Source organism: Coregonus clupeaformis, chromosome 17 (assembly GCF_020615455.1).
Source record: "Coregonus clupeaformis isolate EN_2021a chromosome 17, ASM2061545v1, whole genome shotgun sequence".
In the NCBI taxonomy this organism is placed as follows: Eukaryota; Metazoa; Chordata; class Actinopteri; order Salmoniformes; family Salmonidae; genus Coregonus; species Coregonus clupeaformis.
Window position 1 is genome coordinate 67,903,969 of NC_059208.1, and position 21,060 is coordinate 67,925,028.

A 21,060-nucleotide genomic window follows, 5' to 3' on the forward strand; every position below is an offset into this window, starting at 1 on the left:
TAGCATACAGCAGGAATTGGATAGCCTGCAAGTAGGAATTGGATAGCCTACAGCAGGAATTGGATAGCCTGCAAGTAGCAATTGGATAGCTTACAGCAGGAATAGGATAGCCTGCAAGTAGGAATTGGGTAGCCTAAAAGTCGGAATTGGGTAGCATACAATTAAATAAGTATTATATATTATATATATATATATATATTGGTTTGCACACATGAGAGGGTTACCAAGTCGTATGTGTGTATAATGGGTTACTAGAGATTTGTTGCAATAATACGGGACTAAGAAAACAATTAGAAATCATGGGTGATGAACCTACTAAGTGTACCGCGGAAGGTGCTCATCCAGCGGGGAAAATACAACTTGCACACCCAAACGTAGATGTAAATTAGTTCCCCTTACTGAGGAAGTAGGTTAAGTATGCACACTGTGATTCTTGAGTTTATAACGTATTCCCAATGACATGTTAGGGTGGAATGTTCAATTTCTCAACAGTAAAGGCAGGGCTATGTTATTGTAGACAGAAAAGTTATACTAACATTGACTTCCCCCAACTGGAGACCGGTTCCATTTGCTATATAACACAAATAACCTGGAGGAGAGAACGCCAGGGTGACGGGTTGCTTTGGCAGAGAGGTGGGATTATTAAAATCAAATATTCTCATATAAAACACCTTATCTCCACCCAATCAAGCTGTCTACCCACATAAATATTTCATAAGCACCGAGGGGTATAGCTAGTAATTGCATAGTCTCAGCACTGTCTGGTAACAATCCACAAATCCAACAATCTGATACATTCTGTAGTACAGAGACATTACTAGCTAATTGTTAGAAAGTGTTTGACCCAGGGAAAACCCCATAATGTTTATGTCCTCTTTTTCTTTGCTTTCCAACAGACACTGGGAGACAAATTCGCCTTTCAGCAGGACAATAACCTTGACTGGATATTGACTGGAGTTTCTTACGAAGACAACATTCTATGTTCCTGAGAGGCCTTTTCATGAAAATTACCATCAGGGACACCTGAAGTCAATCTTAAATTCATCATTCTTTATTAACAACAAGCTGGAGATGTCACAGTCAAACTAGATGCATAAATCAAATCAAATCAAATTGTATTTGCCACATGCGCCAAATACAACAGGTGTAGACCTTACAGTGAAATGCTTACTTACGAGCCCATAACAAACAATGCAGTTTAAAAATATGCAAATAGTCCGGGTAGCCATGATTAGCTGTTAAGGAGTCTTATGGCTTGGGGGTAGAAGCTGTTAAGAAGCATTTTGGACCTAGACTTGGTGCTCCGGTACAGCTTGCCGTGCGGTAGCAGAGAGAACAGTCTATGACTAGGGTGGCTGGAGTCTTTGACAATTTTTAGGGCCTTCATCTGACACCGCCTGGAATAGAGGTCCTGGATGGCAGGAAGCTTGGCCCCAGTGATGTACTGGGCCGTACCCACTACCCTCTGTAGTGCCTTAAGGTCGGAGGCTGTGCAGTTGCCATACCAGGTGGTGATGCAACCAGTCAGGATGCTCTCGATGGTGCAGCTGTATAACTTTTTGAGGGTATGAGGACCCATGCCAAATCTTTTCAGTCTCCTGAGGGGGAATAGGCTTTGTCGTGCCCTCTTCACGACTGTCTTGGTGTGTTTGGACCATGATAGTTTGTTGGTGATGTGGACACCAAGGAACTTGAAGCTCTCAACCTGTTCCACTACAGCCCCGTCGATAAGAATGGGGACGTGCTCAGTCCTCTTTTTTTTGCTGTAGTGCACAATCATCTCCTTTGTCTTGATCACTTTGAGGGAGAGGTTATTAACCTGGCACCACACTGCCTGGTCTCTGACCTCCTCCCTACAAGCTGTCTCATTGTAGTCAGTGATCAGGCCTACCACTGTTGTGTCGTCAGAAAACTTAATGATGGTGTTGGAGTCATGCCTGGCCATGCAGTCATGGGTGAACAGCGAGTACAGGAGGGGACTGAGCACGCACCCCTGAGGGGCCCCCGTGTTGAGGATCAGCATGGCAGATGTGTTGTTACCTACCCTTACCACCTGGGGATGGCTCGTCAGGAAGTCCAGGATCCAGTTGCAGAGGGAGGTGTTTAGTCCCAGGGTCCTTAGCTTAGTGATGAACTTTGAAGGCACTATGGTGTTGAACGCTGAGCTGTAGTCAATGAATAGCATTCTCATGTAGGTGTTCCTCTTGTAAAGGTGGGAAAGGGCAGTGTGGAGTGCAATGGAGATTGCATCCTCTGTGGATCTGTTGGGGCGGTATGCAAATTGGAGTGGGTCTAGGGTTTCTGGGATAATGGTGTTGATGTGAGCCATGATCAACATTTCAAAGCACTTCATGGCACAGATGTGAGTGCTATGGGTCGGTAGTCATTTAGGCAGGTTATCTTACTGTTCTTGGGCACAGGGACTATGGTGGTCTGCTTGAAACATGTTGCTATTACAGACTCCGTCAGGGACATGTTGAAAATGTCAGTGAAGACACTTGCCAATTGGTCAGCGCATGCTCGGAGTACACGTCCTGGTAATCCGTCTCGCCCTGCGGCCTTGTGAATGTTGACCTACTTAAAAGTCTTACTCGGCTACGGAGAGCGTGATCACATAGTCATCTGGAACAGCTGATGGTCTCATGCATGCTTCAGTGTTGCTTGCCTCGAAGCGAGCATAGAAGTGATTTAGCTCGTCTGGTAGGCTCGTGTCACTGGGCAGCTCGCGGCTGTGCTTCCCTTTGTAGTCTGTAATATTTTGCAAGCCCTGCCACATCCGACGAGTGTCGGAGCCGGTGCAGTACGATTCAATCTAAGTCCTGTATTGACTCTTTGCCTGTTTGATGGTTCGTCGGAGGGCATAGCGGGATTTCTTATAAGCGTCTGGGTTAGAGTCCCGCTCCTTGAAAGCGGCAGCTCTACCCTTTAGCGCTGTGCGGATGTTGCCTGTAATCTATGGCTTCTGGTTGGGGTATGTACGTACGGTCACTGTGGGGACGATGTCATCGATGCACTTATTGACGCCAGGACAGCGGAGTCACTCACCACCTTCCGGAGACACTTGAAACCCCACCCTTTTAAGGAATATCTGGGATAGGATAAAGTAATCCTTCTACCCCCCCCTTACCCCCCAAATAAATAAGAGATGATAGGATGGAAGAGGAGAGAGTAGCGGGAGAGAGAGAGCGAAGGTTGCGATGGCGCATTACCATCTGAGTAGGGGCAGAGTGAGTAGTGTTGGAGGAGAGCGAGAGAGAAAAGGATACAAAGTAGTGGTCGGAGACTTGGAGGGGAGTTGCATTGAGATTAGTAGAAGAACAGCATCTAGTAAAGATGAGGTCAAGTGTATTGCCTGCCTTATGAGTAGGGGGGGACGGTGAGAGGGTGAGGTCAAAAGAGGAGAGGAGTGGAAAGAAGGAGGCAGAGAGAAATGAGTCAAAGGTAGACGTAGGGAGGTTAAAGTCACCCAGAACTGTGAGGGGTGAGCCATTCTCAGGAAAGGAACTTATCAAGGCGTCAAGCTCATTGATGAACTCTCCAAGGGAACCTGGAGGGCGATAAATGATAAGGATGTTAAGCTTGAATGGGCTAGTGACTGTGATAGAATGGAATTCAAATGAGGAGATAGACAGATGGGTCAGGGGAGAAAGAGAGAATGTCCACTTGGGAGAGATGAGGATTCCTATGCCACCACCCCGCTGACCAGATGCTCTCGGGGTATGCGAGAACACATGGTCAGACGAGGAGAGAGCAGTAGGAGTAGCAGTGTTTTCTGTGGTAATCCATGTTTCCGTCAGCGCCAAGAAGTCGTGGGACTGGAGGGTAGCATAGGCTGAGATTAACTCTGCCTTGTTGGCCGCAGAACGGCAGTTCCAGAGGCTGCCGGAGACCTGGAACTCCACGTGTGTTGTGCGTGCAGGGACCACCAGGTTAGAGTGGCAGCAGCCACGCGGTGTGAGGCGTTTGCATAGCCTGTGCGGAGAGGAGAGAAGAGGGATAGACAGACGCACAGTTGACAGGCTACAGAAAATGGCTACAATAATGCAAAGGAGATCGGAATGAAATGAACTAAACATCTGGGAAAGCGAGAGAGCTTTCTCACTTACCTCACTTACGTTTCACTGAAACACTCAAATATAACTCTGCCAACTTCCACTTTAGAAATTATAATTGTTGTAAACTACAGCGGTTCAATGTTTTCTAGGAATAGACTAACTTAGTTTATTCAGGAAGCTAACTTGGTACAGTATTCTTCCGTGAAAAACGTCCAGGGCACCGAATCCTATGATGCCATAGCCAACTAGCATGCCAGGCTCCAATAACACGGTTTAGCACCAATACTCGGTTACAACAAACCACCAGTGTGTTAACACGCCAAGCAGATCATTCGTGTCCGTGTCTAACGTTGTGTAAAGTTTTGGGTTAGTTTTGACAGTTTGAGTGAGTCGGTCGTCAACTTATTCAGCCAGTTAGTTAGCTAGAATAGTTAGCATACTAGCTAGCCATTGCTCTCTGCCAATGCAAAAAAACAAAACAAAAAAAAACGTAATTTGTGAATATCGAAGATCATTTAAAAAAATCATATGGTTTTGCCTTATATGTTTCATGATAGGATGTGGAAGATTAGCAATGTCTATTTGTTGTGATAACCTTCCTAATCAGCCGTTCTTCACTTTTGTTTTATTTTTCAGAATCATCAGAAGATATAATTCTGACTCAGTCTCCTAAATCTCAGTCTGTTAGCCCAGGAGAGACTGTCTCTATCAGCAGGACAGCCAGTTCAAGTACTGGTGATTATCTCCAGTGGTACCTGCAGAAACCTGGAGAAGCTCCTAAACTCCTGGTTTATACTGCTACAACATGTCAGTCTGGGATTCCAGGTCGTTTCAGTGGGAGTGGATCTGGTAGTCCATATACTCATTACACTCTGACCGTCACTGGAGACCAGGCTGAAGATGCAGGAGAATACTACTGTTAGCAGGGTTATACAACTCTGTTCACAGTGTTAAGAGCGCCATACATAAACCTACCTCAGCTAAAGAGGACCTGCTCTGACTCAACATCTGCAGAGCTACGGAGTCTCCCGTATTCTAAAGTATTCTAAACACCAATTCTTCTAAATATTTATTTTTATTTATTTTATTTCACCTTTATTTAACCAGGTAAGCCAGTTGAGAACAACTTCTCATTTACAACTGCGACCTAGCCAAGATAAAGCAAAGCAGTGCGATAAAAACAACAACACAGAGTTACATATGGGGTAAACAAAACATAAAGTCAAAAATACAACAGAAAATATATATACAGTGTGTGCGAATGTAGTAAGTTATGAAGGTAAGTCAGTAAATAGGCCATAGTGCAAAATAGTTACACTTTTGTATTAACACTGGAATGATAGATATAGAGATACTGGGGTGCAAATTAGCAAAATAAATAACAATATGGGGATGAGGTAGTTGGGTGGGCTAATTACAGAATATGACACTACAATACAATACAATACAATACAATACAATAATGTAGCTAATTGGTTAGATGTGTAAATAGACTATGATACTGTCCATACAGTGTCTCTCAATATATTCTGCAAAAATGTTAAATCTTTTTAAACACACTGGGACCACTAAGGATACAGAAATGTAGAAAATGCTTTCTTTTAAAGGACAAAAAAGATGTACCTTCATATTATAAGAAGCACCCATTTCAGTACAAAATAGCATGAATGTTGAACCTGTCCAAACCCATCTTCCCAACAATTCATGCCCTACTCAACTTCTATACCCCTCCAACCCCAAAAGTGAAAACAGTCATATCGATTCCATTCAAGAAGTAACACTTTGATATCATTATTATACATACAGTGCCTTCGGAAAGTATTCAGACCCCTTGACTTTTTCCACATTTTGTTACGGTAAAGCCTTATTCTAAAATTGATTGTTTTTTACAAAGCAAAAACAGTTTTTACGAAATCTTTGCAAATGTATCAAAAATAAAAAAACATATTTACATAAGTATTCAGACCCTTTGCTATGAGACTCGAAATTGAGCTCAGGTGCATCCTGTTTCCATTGATCATCCTTGACATGTTTCTACAACTTGATTGGAGTTCACCTGTGGTACATTCAATTGATTGGACATTATTTGGAAAGGCACACACCTGTCTATATAAGGTCCCACAGTTAACAGTGCATATCAGAGCAGAACCAAGCCATGTTGTCGAAGGATTTGTCCGTAGAGCTCCGAGACAGGATTGTGTCGAGGCACAGATCTGGGGAAGGGTACAAAAATGTTCTGCAGCATTGAAGATCCCCAGGAACACAGTGGCCTCCATCATTCTTAAATGGAAGACGTTTGGAACCACCAAGACTCTTCCTAATGCTGGCCGCCCGGCCAAACTGAGCAATCGGGGGAAAAGGGCCTTGGTCAGGGAGGTGACCAGAGAACCTGATGATCACTCTGACAGAGCTCCAGAGTTCCTCTGTGGAGATGGGAGAAACTTCCAGAAGGACAACCATCTCTGCAGCACTCCACCAATCAAGCCTTTATGGTAGAGTTGCCCGACGGAAGCCACTCCTCAGTAAAAGGCACATGACAGCCAGCAATCAAGGCTCAGGAAAGATCCAGATGAAGACAGTTCGAATAACAGACGTTTATTATATAAACATGGGGCAGGCAAATGACAGGTAAAGGGCAGACAGAGGTCAGTAGTCCAGGGCAGAGTCCGTAAGGTACAGAGCGGCAGGCAGGCTCAGGGTCAGGGCAGGCAGAGGTCAGTAATCCAGGGCAGTGTGAAACGGTACAGAACAGCAGGCAGGCTCAGGGTCAGGGCAGGCAGAAAGATCAAAACCGGGAAAACTAGAAAACAGGGCTAAAAAAAACAGGAGTATGAAAAACACGCTGGTAGGCTTGACGAGACAAGACGAACTGGAAACAGACAAACAGAGAACACCGGTATAAATGCACAGGGGATAATGGGGAAGTTGGGCGACACCTGAAGGGGGGTGGAGACAAGCACTAAGACAGGTGAAATAGATCAGGGTGTGACATTCACTTGGAGTTTACCAAAAGGCACCTAAAGACTCTCAGACCATGAGAAACAAGATTCTCTCGCCTAATGAAACCAAGATTGAACTGAATGCCTAGGGTCACGTCTGGAGGAAACCTGGCACCATCCCTACGGTGAAGCATGGTGGTGGCAGCATCATGCTGTGGGGATGTTTTGCAGTGGCAAGGACTGGGAGACTAGTCAGGATCGAGGCAAAGATGAACGGAGCAAAGTACAGGGAGATCCTTGATAAAAACCTGCTCCAGAGCGCTCAGGACCTCAAACTGGGGCGAAGCTTCACCTTCCAACAGGACAACGACCCTATGCACACAGCCAAGACAACGCAGGAGTGGCTTCGGGACAAGTTTCTGAATGTCATTGAGAGGACCAGCCAGAGCCCGGACTTGAACCTGATCGAACATCTCTGGAGAGACCTGAAAATAGCTGTGCAGCAACACTCCCCATCCAACCTGACAGAGCTTGAGAGGATCTGCAGAGAAGAATGGGAGAAACTCCCCAAATACAGATGTGCCAAGCTTGTAGCGCCATACCCAAGAAGACTCAATCCTGTAATCGCTGCCAAAGGTGCTTCAACAAAGTGCTGAGTAAAGGGTCTGAATACTTATGTAAATGTGACATTTCAGCTTTTTATTTGTAATACATTTGCAAAGATTTCTAAAAGCATGTTTTTCATTTGCCATTATGGGGTATTGTGTGTAGATTTCTGAGTGAAAAAACTATGTAATCAATTTTAGAATATGGCTGTAACGTAACAAAATGTGGAAAAAGTCAAGGGGTCTGAATTCTTTCCGAAGGCACTGTCTATGTCACAAATACATTTTGTTTACATACTGTATACTGTATACACAGAGGGTTCTACATGGAACCCCAAAAAGTTCTACCTGGAACCAAAAAAGGTTATCCTATGGGTACAGCCGAAGAACCCTTTTGGAACCCTTTTTTAAAAGCGAGTAAACACTGCTTTCCCAGCCTGTGTTCAGTTCTTTAGTCAGACACACAGCAGCCCCAGTCCTAGAGGATTTGAGGCTTAGCGATTGTGAGCTCTGGTGGGGTTGAAATTCAGATTTGCATGGGCAGGGTGACTGCAAAGCTCCCAGAATAGAGCAGTACCATGGTCAGATGTTCACCTATCCCCAGAGAGTCCCAGTGAGCTTAGAAAACATGGCTTCAGTATTAGTAACATCCAAAGGCATATACTTAGAGAGTTATCAGAAACCTCAATGTCCTAACTCTCTAAATACATGGCTCTGGTAACATCATAAATACCAGTGATTTTACAGCACATGGCTTCAGTTGTAGTACCAGGATAAAGAACAGTGAGTTTAGAGTACATGGCTTCAGTAGTGAATGGCGCCGGAGGAGATGGCTGGCGTTTTACGGGCTCCTAACCAATTCTGCTATTGTGTGTGTTTTTTCGCGTTATTTGTAACTTATTTAGTACATAATGTTTCTGCCACGATCTCTTTTGACTGAAAAAAGCTTCTGGATATCAGGACAGCGATTACTCACCTCGTACTGGACAAAGATTATTTATTCAAAGAGTCGGACGCAATGGATTTTCTTCAGACACCCGACAAGGCCCAAATCCCCGTCATTCGCATGAGAAAGAGACGGAGATATCGGGGACGTAGGTCGGGGTGCCTTGTAAGGATCTGACAGCCAGTGGGTAATCTGCCTCTACCATCAGTCCTATTAGCTAACGTACAATCATTAGATAACAAAATAGACAAAGTACAATCACGGATATCCTACCAACGGAACATTAAAAACTGTAATATCTTATGTTTCACTGAGTCGTGGCTGAACGACAACATGGATAACATACAGCTGGCGGTATATACGCTGCATCAGCAAGATAGAACAGCTGCTTCCGCTGTGTATATTTGTAAACAACAGCTGGTGCACAAAATGTAATATTAAGGAAGTCTAAAGGTTTTGCTCGCCTGAAGTAGAGTATCTTGTGATAAACTGTAGACCACACTATTTACCAAGATAGTTTTCAACTATATTTTTCGTAGCTGTCTATTTACCACTACAAACCGAAAATGGCACAAAGACCGCACTCAATGAGCTGTATAAGGCCATAAGTAAACAGGAAAACGCTCATCCAGAGGCGGCGCTCCTAGTGGCCGTGGACTTTAATGCAGGGAAACTTAAATCCGTTTTACCTCATTTCTACCAGTATGTTAAATGTGCAACCAGAGGAAAAAATACTCTACATTTACATTTACATTTACGTCATTTAGTAGACGCTCTTATCCAGAGCGACTTACATTATTTAATTTTTCATACCCCGTGGGGTAGAAAAAGACCACCTTTACTACACACACAGAGACGCGTACAAAGCTCTCCCTCGCCCTCCATTTGGCAAATCTGACCATAACTCTATCCTCCTGATTCCTGCTTACAAGCAAAAACTGAAGCAGATGCTAAGCTACAGGACTGTTTTGTACAAACCCCAACCAGAAGCCAGGGATTACAGGCAACATCTACACTCAGCTAAAGGGTAGAGCTGCCGGTTTCAAGGAGTGGGACTCTAACCCGGACGCTTATAAGAAATCCCACTATACCCTCTGACGAACCAACAAACAGGCAAAGCGTCAATACAGGACTTAGATTGAATCGTACTACAACGGCTCCGACGCTTGTCGGTTTGTGTGTTCACACTCTCCGTAGCCGATGTGAGTAAGACCTTTAAACAGGTCAACATTCACAAGGCCGCAGGGCCAGACGGATTACCAGGACGTGTACTCAGAGCATGCGCTGACCAACTGGCAAGTGTCTTCACTGACATTTTCAACCTGTCCCTGACTGAGTCTGTAATACCAACATGTTTCAAGCAGACCACCATAGTCCCTGTGCCCAAGAACACTAAGGTAACCTTCCAAAATGACTACTGACCCGTAGCACTTTTGTCTGTAGCCATAAAGTGCTTTGAAAAGCTGGTCATGGCTCACATCAACACCATTATCCCAGAAACCCTAGACCCACTCCAATTTGCATACCACACAAAAAGATCCACAGATGATGCAATCTCTATTGCACTCCACACTGCCCTTTCCCACCTGGACAAAAGAAACACCTACGTGAGAATGCTATTCATTGACTACAGCTCAGCGTTCAACACCATAGTGCCCTTAAAGCTCATCCCTAAGCTAAGGACCCTGGGACTAAACACCTCCCTCTGCAACTGGATCCTGGACTTTCTGACGGGCCACCCCCAGGTGGTAAGGGAAATTAACAACACATCTGTAACGCTGATCCTCAACACGGGGGACCCTCAGGGGTGAGTGCTCAGTCCCCTCCTGTACCCCCTGTTCACCCATGACTGCATGGCCAGGCACGACTCCAACACCATCATCAAGTTTGCAGACAACACAACAGTGATAGGCCTGATCACTGACAACGATGAGACAGCCTATAGGGAGGAGGTCAGAGACCTGGCCATGTGGTGCCAGGATAACAACCTCTCCCTCAACGTGATCAAGACAAAGGAGATTATTGTGGACTACAAGAAAAAGAAGAGGACCGAGCAAGCCCCCTTTCTCATCGACAGGGCTGTAGTGGAGCAGGTTCAGAGCTTCAAGTTCCTTGGTGTCCACATCACCAACAAACTATCATGGTCCAAACACACAAAGATGTCAGAGGAAGGCCCTAAAAATTGTCAAAGATTCCAGCCACCCTAGTCATAGACTGTACTCTCTGCTACCGCACATCAAGCGGTACCGGAGCGCCGAGTCTAGGTCCAAAAGGTTTCTTACAGCTTCTACCCACAAGCCATAAGACTCCTGAACAGCTAATCAAATGGCTACCCTCACTATTACTCTCTGTTTATTATCAATGCATAGTTACTTTAACTCTGTACCGGTACCCCCTGTACATAGCCTTGCTACTGTTATTTTACTGCTGCTCTTTCATTATTTGTTATTTGTTATTTTTTACTTATCTATATTTTACTTAACATATATTTTTCTTGAAACTGCATTGTTGGTTAAGGGCTTGTAAATAAGTATTTCACTGTAAGGTCTACACCTGTTGTATTTGGCGCATGTGACAAATAACATTTGATTTGATTATGTGTTATGTGTTAAGTAAAAAATAGATAAATAAAAAATAACAAAGAATTAAAAGCAGCAGTAAAATAACATGATGTTTTTAACATTGCCTGGAATAGAGTTGAATTCATCCCTGATTTTGAATTAGCCTTTCTTTACTTCCACAAAGCATTCCAGGATGTATGCAACAAGCATGGCCCTTTCAAACAATACATAATTAAGGGCAGAGACAACTCTTGGTTCTCAGATGAACTAGCTGAAATCATAAGGAATGCTATGTAGGCTAAAGCAAGAAGGTCTGATTCAGTTGATGATTGTATGGCTTTTAAAAGCCTTCAGATTCAGGGTGTGGCTATATCCTGAAAGCTGAAAGCAGACCACTACCTCAGATCTGCTGCTGATAATCAGAATAATCCTTCAAAATTTTGGCAAGTTGTGAAAGGTTTAGAGTGCCATAAAAATTCACAGCTTTCTAAACAACTGCTGCTTGACTCACAGGTGGTAACTGAGAGAACATGTATTCTGAACTCTTTCAATCAATATTTTCTTGATGCAGGCAGATTATTTGATAGGGTTAATGAGCCCCCTGTGAAATAACCTGACACTCCCAAGCACTGTCTCAGAGGTGCGTAGAGCCCTGAAAGCAATTTATGTAAAAAAAAAACAACAACACAAAAAATCCCCTAGCACTGATTATCTAGACCCCTGCCTACTGCAATCAGCTGCAGACATCATACCCCCCCTTTAACATGCATCTTGAACCTTGCCCTAGAATGTAATGACACCCCAGGTTGTGGAAATCAGCATCTGTCCTACTTCTTTTGAAAGGATGTGATCCCACTAAGTTGTCTATTCTGGCAAAGGTATTGGAGTCCCTAGTCAATAAGCAGCTTAAGGTCTAGCTCCAGGAAAACAATATTTTGAGTGGTGTGCAATCAGGTTTCAGGTCTGGCCACAGCAGTGTCACAGCAAATTTGAAGGTTTCAAATTATGTTCACTGTGCCCTGGATAGGAAGCTGCATTGCGTATCTGTATTCATAGACTTATCAAAGGCGTTTGACACTGTGGACCATACTGTCTTGGTATAGAGATTGAAGCGTGTTGGGATTACTGGTCATGCTCTTGAGTGGTCCTGTGAACTACCTGTCAAATCAAACCCAGCGTGTTAAGGCAGATGGTTGAAGGTCGGACACCGTAGACTTGTGCTTGGGTGTGTCTCAAGGATCCATTTTAGGTACTCTGTTGTTTATTATCTATATCAACAACATTCGGAGACATATTGAGACAGATGATGTACATTTTTATGCGGATGACGCTGTTCTCTACTCAAGTGGCAGCAGTTTGACTTTGGCTTTTGAAAAATATCAAACAGCTTTTAACATCAACAAAATCTGTACGATTTGAAACTTGTTCTGAATTCCTCTAAAACAAAATTGACAGTATTTTCCAATACTAAACATTCTGAAAACCATGTAATTATTACTTTGGAAGGACATTCTATAGAGCATGTCAAAACATACAAATATCTGTGAGTTTGGGTGGATTAGAAGTTGAGCTTCACCACCCATGTAGAGAACCTTGCCAGGAAACTCAAGCTTCCTATTTGGTTTTATTACCGGAACAAAGCTTGTTTTTCCTTTACCGCCAGAATTGATTCTCTGTATTGGACTATGGTGATACTATTAACAGTATGTGCAAACCTCTAGCTCTACATTGAAGGCTCTTGACTCTGTGTATCATGCAGCCCTTTGTTTTGGCACCAATCAGAGACGTCTAACTCACCATTGTGATCTCTACAGTGCCATCGGGTGGACATCACTAACAACACGCAGGCTCAAACACTGGTACATTCTTATTTATAAGGCCATTTTAGAAAAACTGCAATTTTATCTATCCTCTCTTCTAGCTCGAAATTAAAACACAAGCTAAGATCTCAATTTTGTTTTATGCTAAGAGTTCCGAAAATTAGAACCAAGCATGGAAAAAAGGTCCATTCATTACTCAGCCCCCTGGTCTTGGAATTCTCTCCAAATCAACCTAAAACACCAGGACCTGGTGTCGCTGGAGAAGCTCAAAGGACAAATAGATGAACAGGTTGTTGAGTTGTTTCTAGTTGTCACCCGATGTCACTAGTTTGCATTGCCTTGTGTACTGTAAGAAAGCATTTTTCTTTTACTTCACACACACAACACGCATGCCTGCACACACACACACATCTACTGTTTGTTTGCTGTTGTATTTGTGTTGTTGCCAGTGTCTTCTGTCTGTGTTGTTTTGTTTTACTTACATTGTTTTTAAAAAGTTGTCTTTATCCCTTCCCCCGTCCCCACAGGAGGCATTTTGCCTCTTGTCAGGCCGTCATTGTAAATAAGAATTTGTTCTTAAATTGTCTTGCCTGGTTAAATAAAGGTTTGATTAAAATAAAAATATAGACGAGTGAGTTTAGAGCACATTGCTTCACTATTAGTATTACTTTAGATATCCCTTTGACTGGTACTATTAAGCCAAACATTCATTGAGAGAGGTTCATTGACTGAAATGTAACACTAACATTATTTTCCATGGCAGAGCTTTCCATTCCTAAACAAATTATAAAGATCTCAATGTCTAATGGTAAAACTCATTAAATAATGATGTCCAGGCAAAGAATTTAAAAGATTGACCGTCTTTATTATCTCAACATGTCAGAACCAACAGCATTACAGCAATTAGGCACAGAACACGTGATATGAAAGCCAAGCAGATCTATTTGACATCAGAATCAGACACATATTCTGTTGTTTGTTCCACTATGCTAAAAGCTCCAGCTGGAGGAAGGATTCCCACACAGGGTCCAGTGCAGCACAAGTGTGCTAGTATTGCTGGAACAGTAAGAAGGAGAGGTGCAGAGTAAAAACAGCGGAGTCAGAGGGTGGAGGTGATTATTCAAAACACTGGTCTCTCCTCAGTGTCTCAGAGAGTGGAGACTGGGAGCCCTGGGTGGCCTCACAGGTCACAGAGCCCATCTTCTTCCACTGGTCGACAGGGAGGGTCAGAGGGCTGCTCCAGCTGTAGTGGCCGTACTTCTCCAGGACCCCGGGCTCCCAGTCACCTCTCAGGTGTTGCCGCTGCTGCTGCTGTACACCTTGCAGCTCAGCTTCCAGCCTGAGGGGAAGCCATTGTTGGCCAGGCACATTTTTAAGTCATTTATCAGACGCTCTTATCTAGAGCGACTTACAAATGTGTGCATTCAACTTATATTAGGCAGTGGGACTTTTTTTATGGGGGGGGGGGGGGCAGAAGCATTACTGTTATACTATTCCAGGTATTCCTTAAAGAGGTAGAGTTTCAAGTGTCTCCGGAAGGTGGTCAGTGACATGAGAGTGGCCTTTCCCTGCTGCAGCTCCACACTGGAGGGGGGCAAGAGGACTGTCAGGTTGGGAAGTTAGGGAGAGGGGAGCTAACAATCAATCATCAGACTTATACGACAATAATGATGCAGCAGGTTTACATTTTAGCTGTAAATAAAAAAAATGTCATCAGTAGTTTTCTATTCCTCAAACAGACAGTTGTTCAGTCTTTCTGTCATTCTTTCACTTCCCTTTGAGTAGCTGAAGCATATAACTGCATGTGATGACTGAAAAAATATTAAACTATGTTCAAAATGTAATTATTTAAAATTTGAAATATTTCAGCATTCTCCCTTATTGTAATGGTATAAAATCCTAGTAATCAAACTGCATTTCATTATTAATTATTATTAATTTAAGGAACATGCCACAGAATGTATATGACATTTAATTTAAAATGTTTTCATGATTATCAAAAGAAAATGAATAAAGTTATACTGTAATTTACAAGTATATTCATATGAACAGCATAAAATCAGGACTTAAGTTTGAAAGATAGCAAAACTGCAATAGATAGCAAATAGCAAATAAAATAGCAAAAATATGCAATATTTTGCATTTGTAAGGAGTAAATGTAAGTTCAATTAAGTTTAGTTAAATGTAACAATCTAACAATTATATACATTTAAAAGACATTAAAATAAAATGAATAGAGATAATATACGAGACAGGGTCTCTAAACCAAAAAAAAAAAAAAATTAGAGGTCAAACAAAAAGCATATTCAGCTTTTCACACAAATTGTGATTTTTATGAAGAGAATAACTATTTTACCAAAAAACATAAACGTGCATAGGTTTTATTTTAATCTGAGTTTCTTCTCTCACAAGACCATAAACTATTCTGAATGCAGAAAATATGCAAAAACAAGAATATTAGAAAGTACACTTAAGGCATTCATATTAAAAAAGATTGTTTTTATGACAATGGTCAGAACAATTTTTTTAATTAGTAATTCGATTTAGGTAAACTTACAGTGTATTCGGAAAGTATTCAGACCACTTCCCTTTTTCCACATTTTGCTACGTTACAGCCTTATTCTAAAATGGATTTAATTAATAAAAATCCTCATAAATCTACACAGAATACCCCATAATGACAAAGTGAAAATAAGTTTTTATAGATTTTTGCAAATGTCTTAAAAATTAAAAACAGAAATACCTTATATACATACAGTTGAAGTCGGAAGTTTTCATACACTTAGGTTGGAGTCATTAAAACTCGTTTTTCAACCACTCCACAAATGTCTTGTTACCAAACTATAGTTTTGGCAAGTCGGTTAGGACATCTTCTTTGTGCATGACACAAGTAATTTTTCCAACAATTGTTTACAAACAGATTATTTCACTTATATTTCACTGTTTCACAATTGCAGTGGGTCAGAAGTTTACATACACTAAGTTGACTGTGCCTTTAAACAGCTTGGAAAATTCCAGAAAATGATGTCATGGCTTTAGAAGCTTCTGATAGGCTAATTGACATCATTTGAGTCAATTGGAGGTGTACCTGTGGATGTATGTCAAGGTCTACCTTCAAACTCAGTGCCTCTTTGCTTGACATCTTGGGAAAATCAAAAGAAATCAGCCAAGACCTCAGAAAAAAAATTGTAGACCTCCACAAGTCTGGTTCATCCTTGGGAGCAATTTCCAAACACCTGAAGGTACCACGTTCATCTGTACAAACACTAGTACACAAGTATAAACACCATGGGACCACACAGCCGTCATACCGCTCAGGAAGGAGACGCATTCTGTGTCCTATAGATGAACGTACTTTGGTGCGAAAAGTGCAAATCAATCCCAGAACAACAGCAAAGGACCTTGTGAAGATGCTGGAGGAAACAGGTACAAAAGTATCAATATCCACAGTAAAACAAGTCCTATATTGACATAACCTGAAAGGCCGCTCAGCAAGGAAGAAGCCACTGCTCCAAAACCGTCATAAAAAAGCCAGACTACGGTTTGCAACTGCACATGGGGAGAAAGATCGTACTTTTTGGAGAAATGTCTGTTCTGATGAAACAAAAATAGAACTCTTTGGCCATAATGACCATCGTTATGTTTGGAGGAAAAAGGGGGGGTTGCAAGCCGAAGAACACCATCCCAACCGTGAAGCACCGAGGTGGCAGCATCATGCTGTGGGGATGCTTTGCTGCAGGAGGGACTGGTGCACTTCACAAAATAGATGGCATCATGAGGAAGGAAAATGATGTGGATATATTGAAGCAACATCTCAAGACATCAGTCAGGAAGTTAAAACTTGGTCGCAAATGGGTCTTCCAAATGGACAATGACCCCAAGCATACTTCCAAAGTTGTGGCAAAATGGCTTAAGGACAACAAAGTCAAGGTATTGGAGTGGCCATCACAAAGCCCTGACCTCAATCCTATAGAACATTTGTGGGCAGAACTGAAAAAGCATGTGCGAGCAAGGAGACCTACAAACCTGACTCAGTTACACCAGTTCTGTCAGGAGGAATGGCCCAAAATTCACCCAACTTATTATGGGAAGCTTGTGGAAGGCTACCTGAAACGTTTGACCCAAGTTAAACAATTTTACGGCAATGCTACCAAATACTAATTGAGTGTATGTAAACTTCTGACCCATTGGGAATGTGATGAAAGAAATAAAAGCTTAAATAAATCATTCTCTCTACTATTATTCTGATATTTCACATTCTTAAAATAAAGTGGTGATCCTAACTGACCTAAGACAGGGAATATTTACTAGGATTAAATGTCAGGATTTGTGAAAAACTGAGTTTAAATGTATTTGGCTAAGGTGTATGTAAACTTCCGACTTCAACTCTTTGTATGTGTATGTACAGTGAGGGAAAAAAGTATTTGATCCCCTGCTGATTTTGTACGTTTGCCCACTGACAAAGAAATGATTAGTCTATAATTTTAATGGTAGGTTTATTTGAACAGTGAGAGACAGAATAACAACAAAATAATCCAGCAAAACGCATGTCAAAAATGTTATAAATTGATTTGCATTTTAATTAGGGAAATAAGTAGCGCTTTATGGTTTTTGAAACTGCACTTGAAGAAACTTTTAAAGTTCTTGAAATGTTCCGGATTGACTGACCTTCATGTCTTAAAGTAATGATGGACTGTCGTTTCTCTTTGTTATTTGAGCTGTTCTTGCCATAATATGGACTTCGTCTTTTACAAAATACAACTATATTCTGCATACTACCCCTACCTTGTCACAACACAACTGATTGGCTCAAACGTATTAAGAAGGAAAGAAATCCCACAAATTAATTTTTACGAAGGCACACCTGTTAATTGAAATGCATTCCAGGTGACTACCTCATGAAGCTGGTTGAGAGAATTCCAAGAGTGTGCAAAGCTGTCATCAAGGCAAAGGGTGGCTATTTTAAGAATCTCAAATATAAAATATATTTTGATTTGTTTAACACTTGTTTGGTTACTACATGATTCCATATGTGTTATTTCATAGTTTTGATGTCTTCACTATTATTCTAATGAATAATAATACATGAATTGTTTTTATGACAATGGTCAGAAGAATTGAATACTTACTGCCAACACTCAGTTTGGTCCCTCCACCAAAAGTCCACCACAGTGATAGAGTCTGATTGACTGGCTGTACAAAAACCTCCAGACAGACACAGTGGGGATTGGTAAGAGAGACATGGAATTGCTCACTGAATGTTGCTTTGTAACTGATTCCCCCTACAGGTATACTCTGAAACTCCAGTAGATTGGACACATTCACGTTCCCCATTGAACTTTCAACAGTATGAAACTATGTTGATATATCTAATCATATTGTATCATCTAATCATACTATTTCATTATGGGGACAATATCACATATAGTAATATCAGTTAAAACTCAGGTAGATCAAATCATAAACTTGAACTTAATACAGCAATGAGGGAATGTGTAAGCATAAATGCGTTTTTGTAATGACTTTTAGAAAACACATGGAAGTGGACTTTAATGACAGTGTAATGCTTTCCCAAGGACAAACATTTCCATAGAGAGCCATTTTGCATTGGCAGCACAGGCTTCATCGTTCTGGAAGTGTTTACAGCCCTGTGAGTTGAACACTTCATGACTGAGAGCTGTCCTTCCTGACAACAGAACCTTCGACAACAATGTATTTGATCCCCATCTTTCATAGGTTTTCTAAAATTCATAACAAAAATATATGTATACAGACAAAATGTATCTCTTTATGCAGAAAACTTCATAAAGACGTGGATTCCCTCCTTGATGTATCACATTTAGTTCCTTTTGATGATTTGATTTCCTTAAGTGAGTTGGAACTGATATTCATTAAATTGATATTGTCCCATAAAAAAATACAATATGTTACAGACATCAACATAGCACTTTCATAATATTGAAAATTCAACAGCGAACATGAATGTGTCCAGTCTACTGTAGTTTCATACCAGCAGAGGGCATCAGTTACAAAGCCGTGTTCAGTGAGCAGTTATTGTTGAGATCTGACTGGTTTGGCAAAATTAGCTTTACAAAGAGCTAGAGTCGTGTCTATATAGTGTTAGGGGGGTTTACGGCTGTTGAATGAGTTTCTATCACTGTGGTTCGCTTTTGGTGGAGGCACCAAACTGGATGTTGGAAGTAAGTTTACCCACATCTTATTTCTAATTTGATCATTTTGATACTTTCAACTTTTTTGAATATCGAACGTGAAGGTTAATTTTGATTGATAGATTTTCTGCATTTGCAGATGCATTTATAATCTTGCAAGACAAGGAAAAAACTGCATTATATATTTTTTGGTAAACAACTTCTGCTTTTCATACTTTTTCTGTGTGAAAAAAGTGAATATACATTATTTTGGTTAGCACTCGTGATAGAATTGTATATGTTTAGAAGTTATTTTACGTTAAGACCCTGTCTCATACATTATACCTCTATTAATTTTATTTTAATAATAATGAAAAGGTTTGAATGTTTAAATCTGTCTTTTAAATGTATATTATTGTTAGATGGTTACATTAAACTGAACTTTAATATACTTCTTCAGCATAGGCCTGTTTTGAGCAATATTTGAAAACAATTAATCATTGTTGTTCATACAATATATACAGTACCAGTCAAAAGTTAGGACATACCTACTTATTCCTGGGTTTTTCTTTATTTTTACTATTTTCTACATTGTATAATAATAGTGAAGACAGTAAAACTATGAAATAACACATATGGAATCATGTAGTAACCAAAAAAAGTGTTAAACAAATCAAAATATATTTTATATTCTTCAAATAGCCACCCTTTGCCTTGATGACAGCTTTGCACACTCTTGGCATTCTATCAACCAGCTTCACCTGGAATGCTTTTTCAACAGTCTTGAAGGAGTTCCCACATATGCTGAGCACTTGTTGGCTGCTTTTTCTTCACTCTGCGGTCCGACTCATCTCAAACCATCTCAATTGGGCTGAGGTCGGGGGATTTGGAGGCCAGATCATCTGATGCAGCACTCCATCTGTCACAAGCTGATGTGGATGCGGTGTTGGAGTCAGGCGCAGGACACAGAAGCTTAGTCGAAATTACTTTAATTGTCACAAAGACAATAACAAAAATAACGGGCCTCAAACACAGGAGGCGAGCGATTACGCAAACAGTGCGTAAAAACACTAACAACTAGAGCACAATAAAGATTCACCAACGGACAGGCGGACAACAACACACAACTGCAAACAAAACCAAAGGAAACTTATAGGTGACATAATCAATACATAAGACGAAACAGGTGCACCAACAAGACAAAACCAAACAAACATAGAGAACATCAAGCGGTAGCAGCTAGTACTCCGGGGACGACGAACGCCAAAGCCTGCCCGAACAAGGAGGAGGAGCAGTCTCGGCGGAATTCGTGACAGTACCCCCCCCTTGACGCGCGGCACCAGCCGTGCGCCGACCCCGGCCTCGGGGACGGCCAGGAGGACGTGGAGCAGGGCGCGTAGGATGACTACGGTGGAACTCAGTCAGGAGGGATGGATCTAAAATGTCCCTCCTAGGCACCCAGCACTGTTCCTCCGGACCGTACCCCTCCCACTCCACGAGATATTGTAGACCCCCCATCCGACGTCTCGAATCCACGATGGACCGGACTGAGTACGCCGGAGCCCCCTCGATGTCCAGTGGGGGCGGAGGGGTCTCTATTATCTCACTGTCCTGGAGTGGACCAGCAACCACCGGCCTTAGGAGAGACACATGGAACGAGGGGTTAATGTGATAGTCATTAGGCAGTTGCAACTTGTAACACACCTCGTTCAATCTCCTCAGGACTTTAAATGGCCCCACAAACCGCTGGCCAAGCTTCCGGCAGGGCAGGCGAAGGGGCAGGTTTCGAGTCGAGAGCCAGACTCGATCTCCAGGTGCGTATACTGGACCCTCACTGCGGTGGAGATCGGCGCTCGCCTTCTGCCTGCGGATGGCCCGCTGCAGATGTACGTGTGCAGCGTTCCACGTCTCCTCCGAACGCCAAAACCACTCATCCACCGCAGGAGCCTCGATCTGGCTCTGATGCCATGGTGCCAGAACCGGCT

At 42.0% G+C, this 21,060-nt stretch overlaps 1 gene segment (V, D, J or C); it reads left to right on the top strand.

Annotated features, from left to right (window-relative positions):
• LOC121585842 overlaps nt 1-21,060 on the top strand; it is a 55,796-nt gene that overhangs the window by 29,036 nt on the left and 5,700 nt on the right. The window contains 1 exon segment of the V gene segment in view: nt 19,094-19,126. Within this exon segment, the coding sequence occupies nt 19,094-19,126 (33 nt within the window).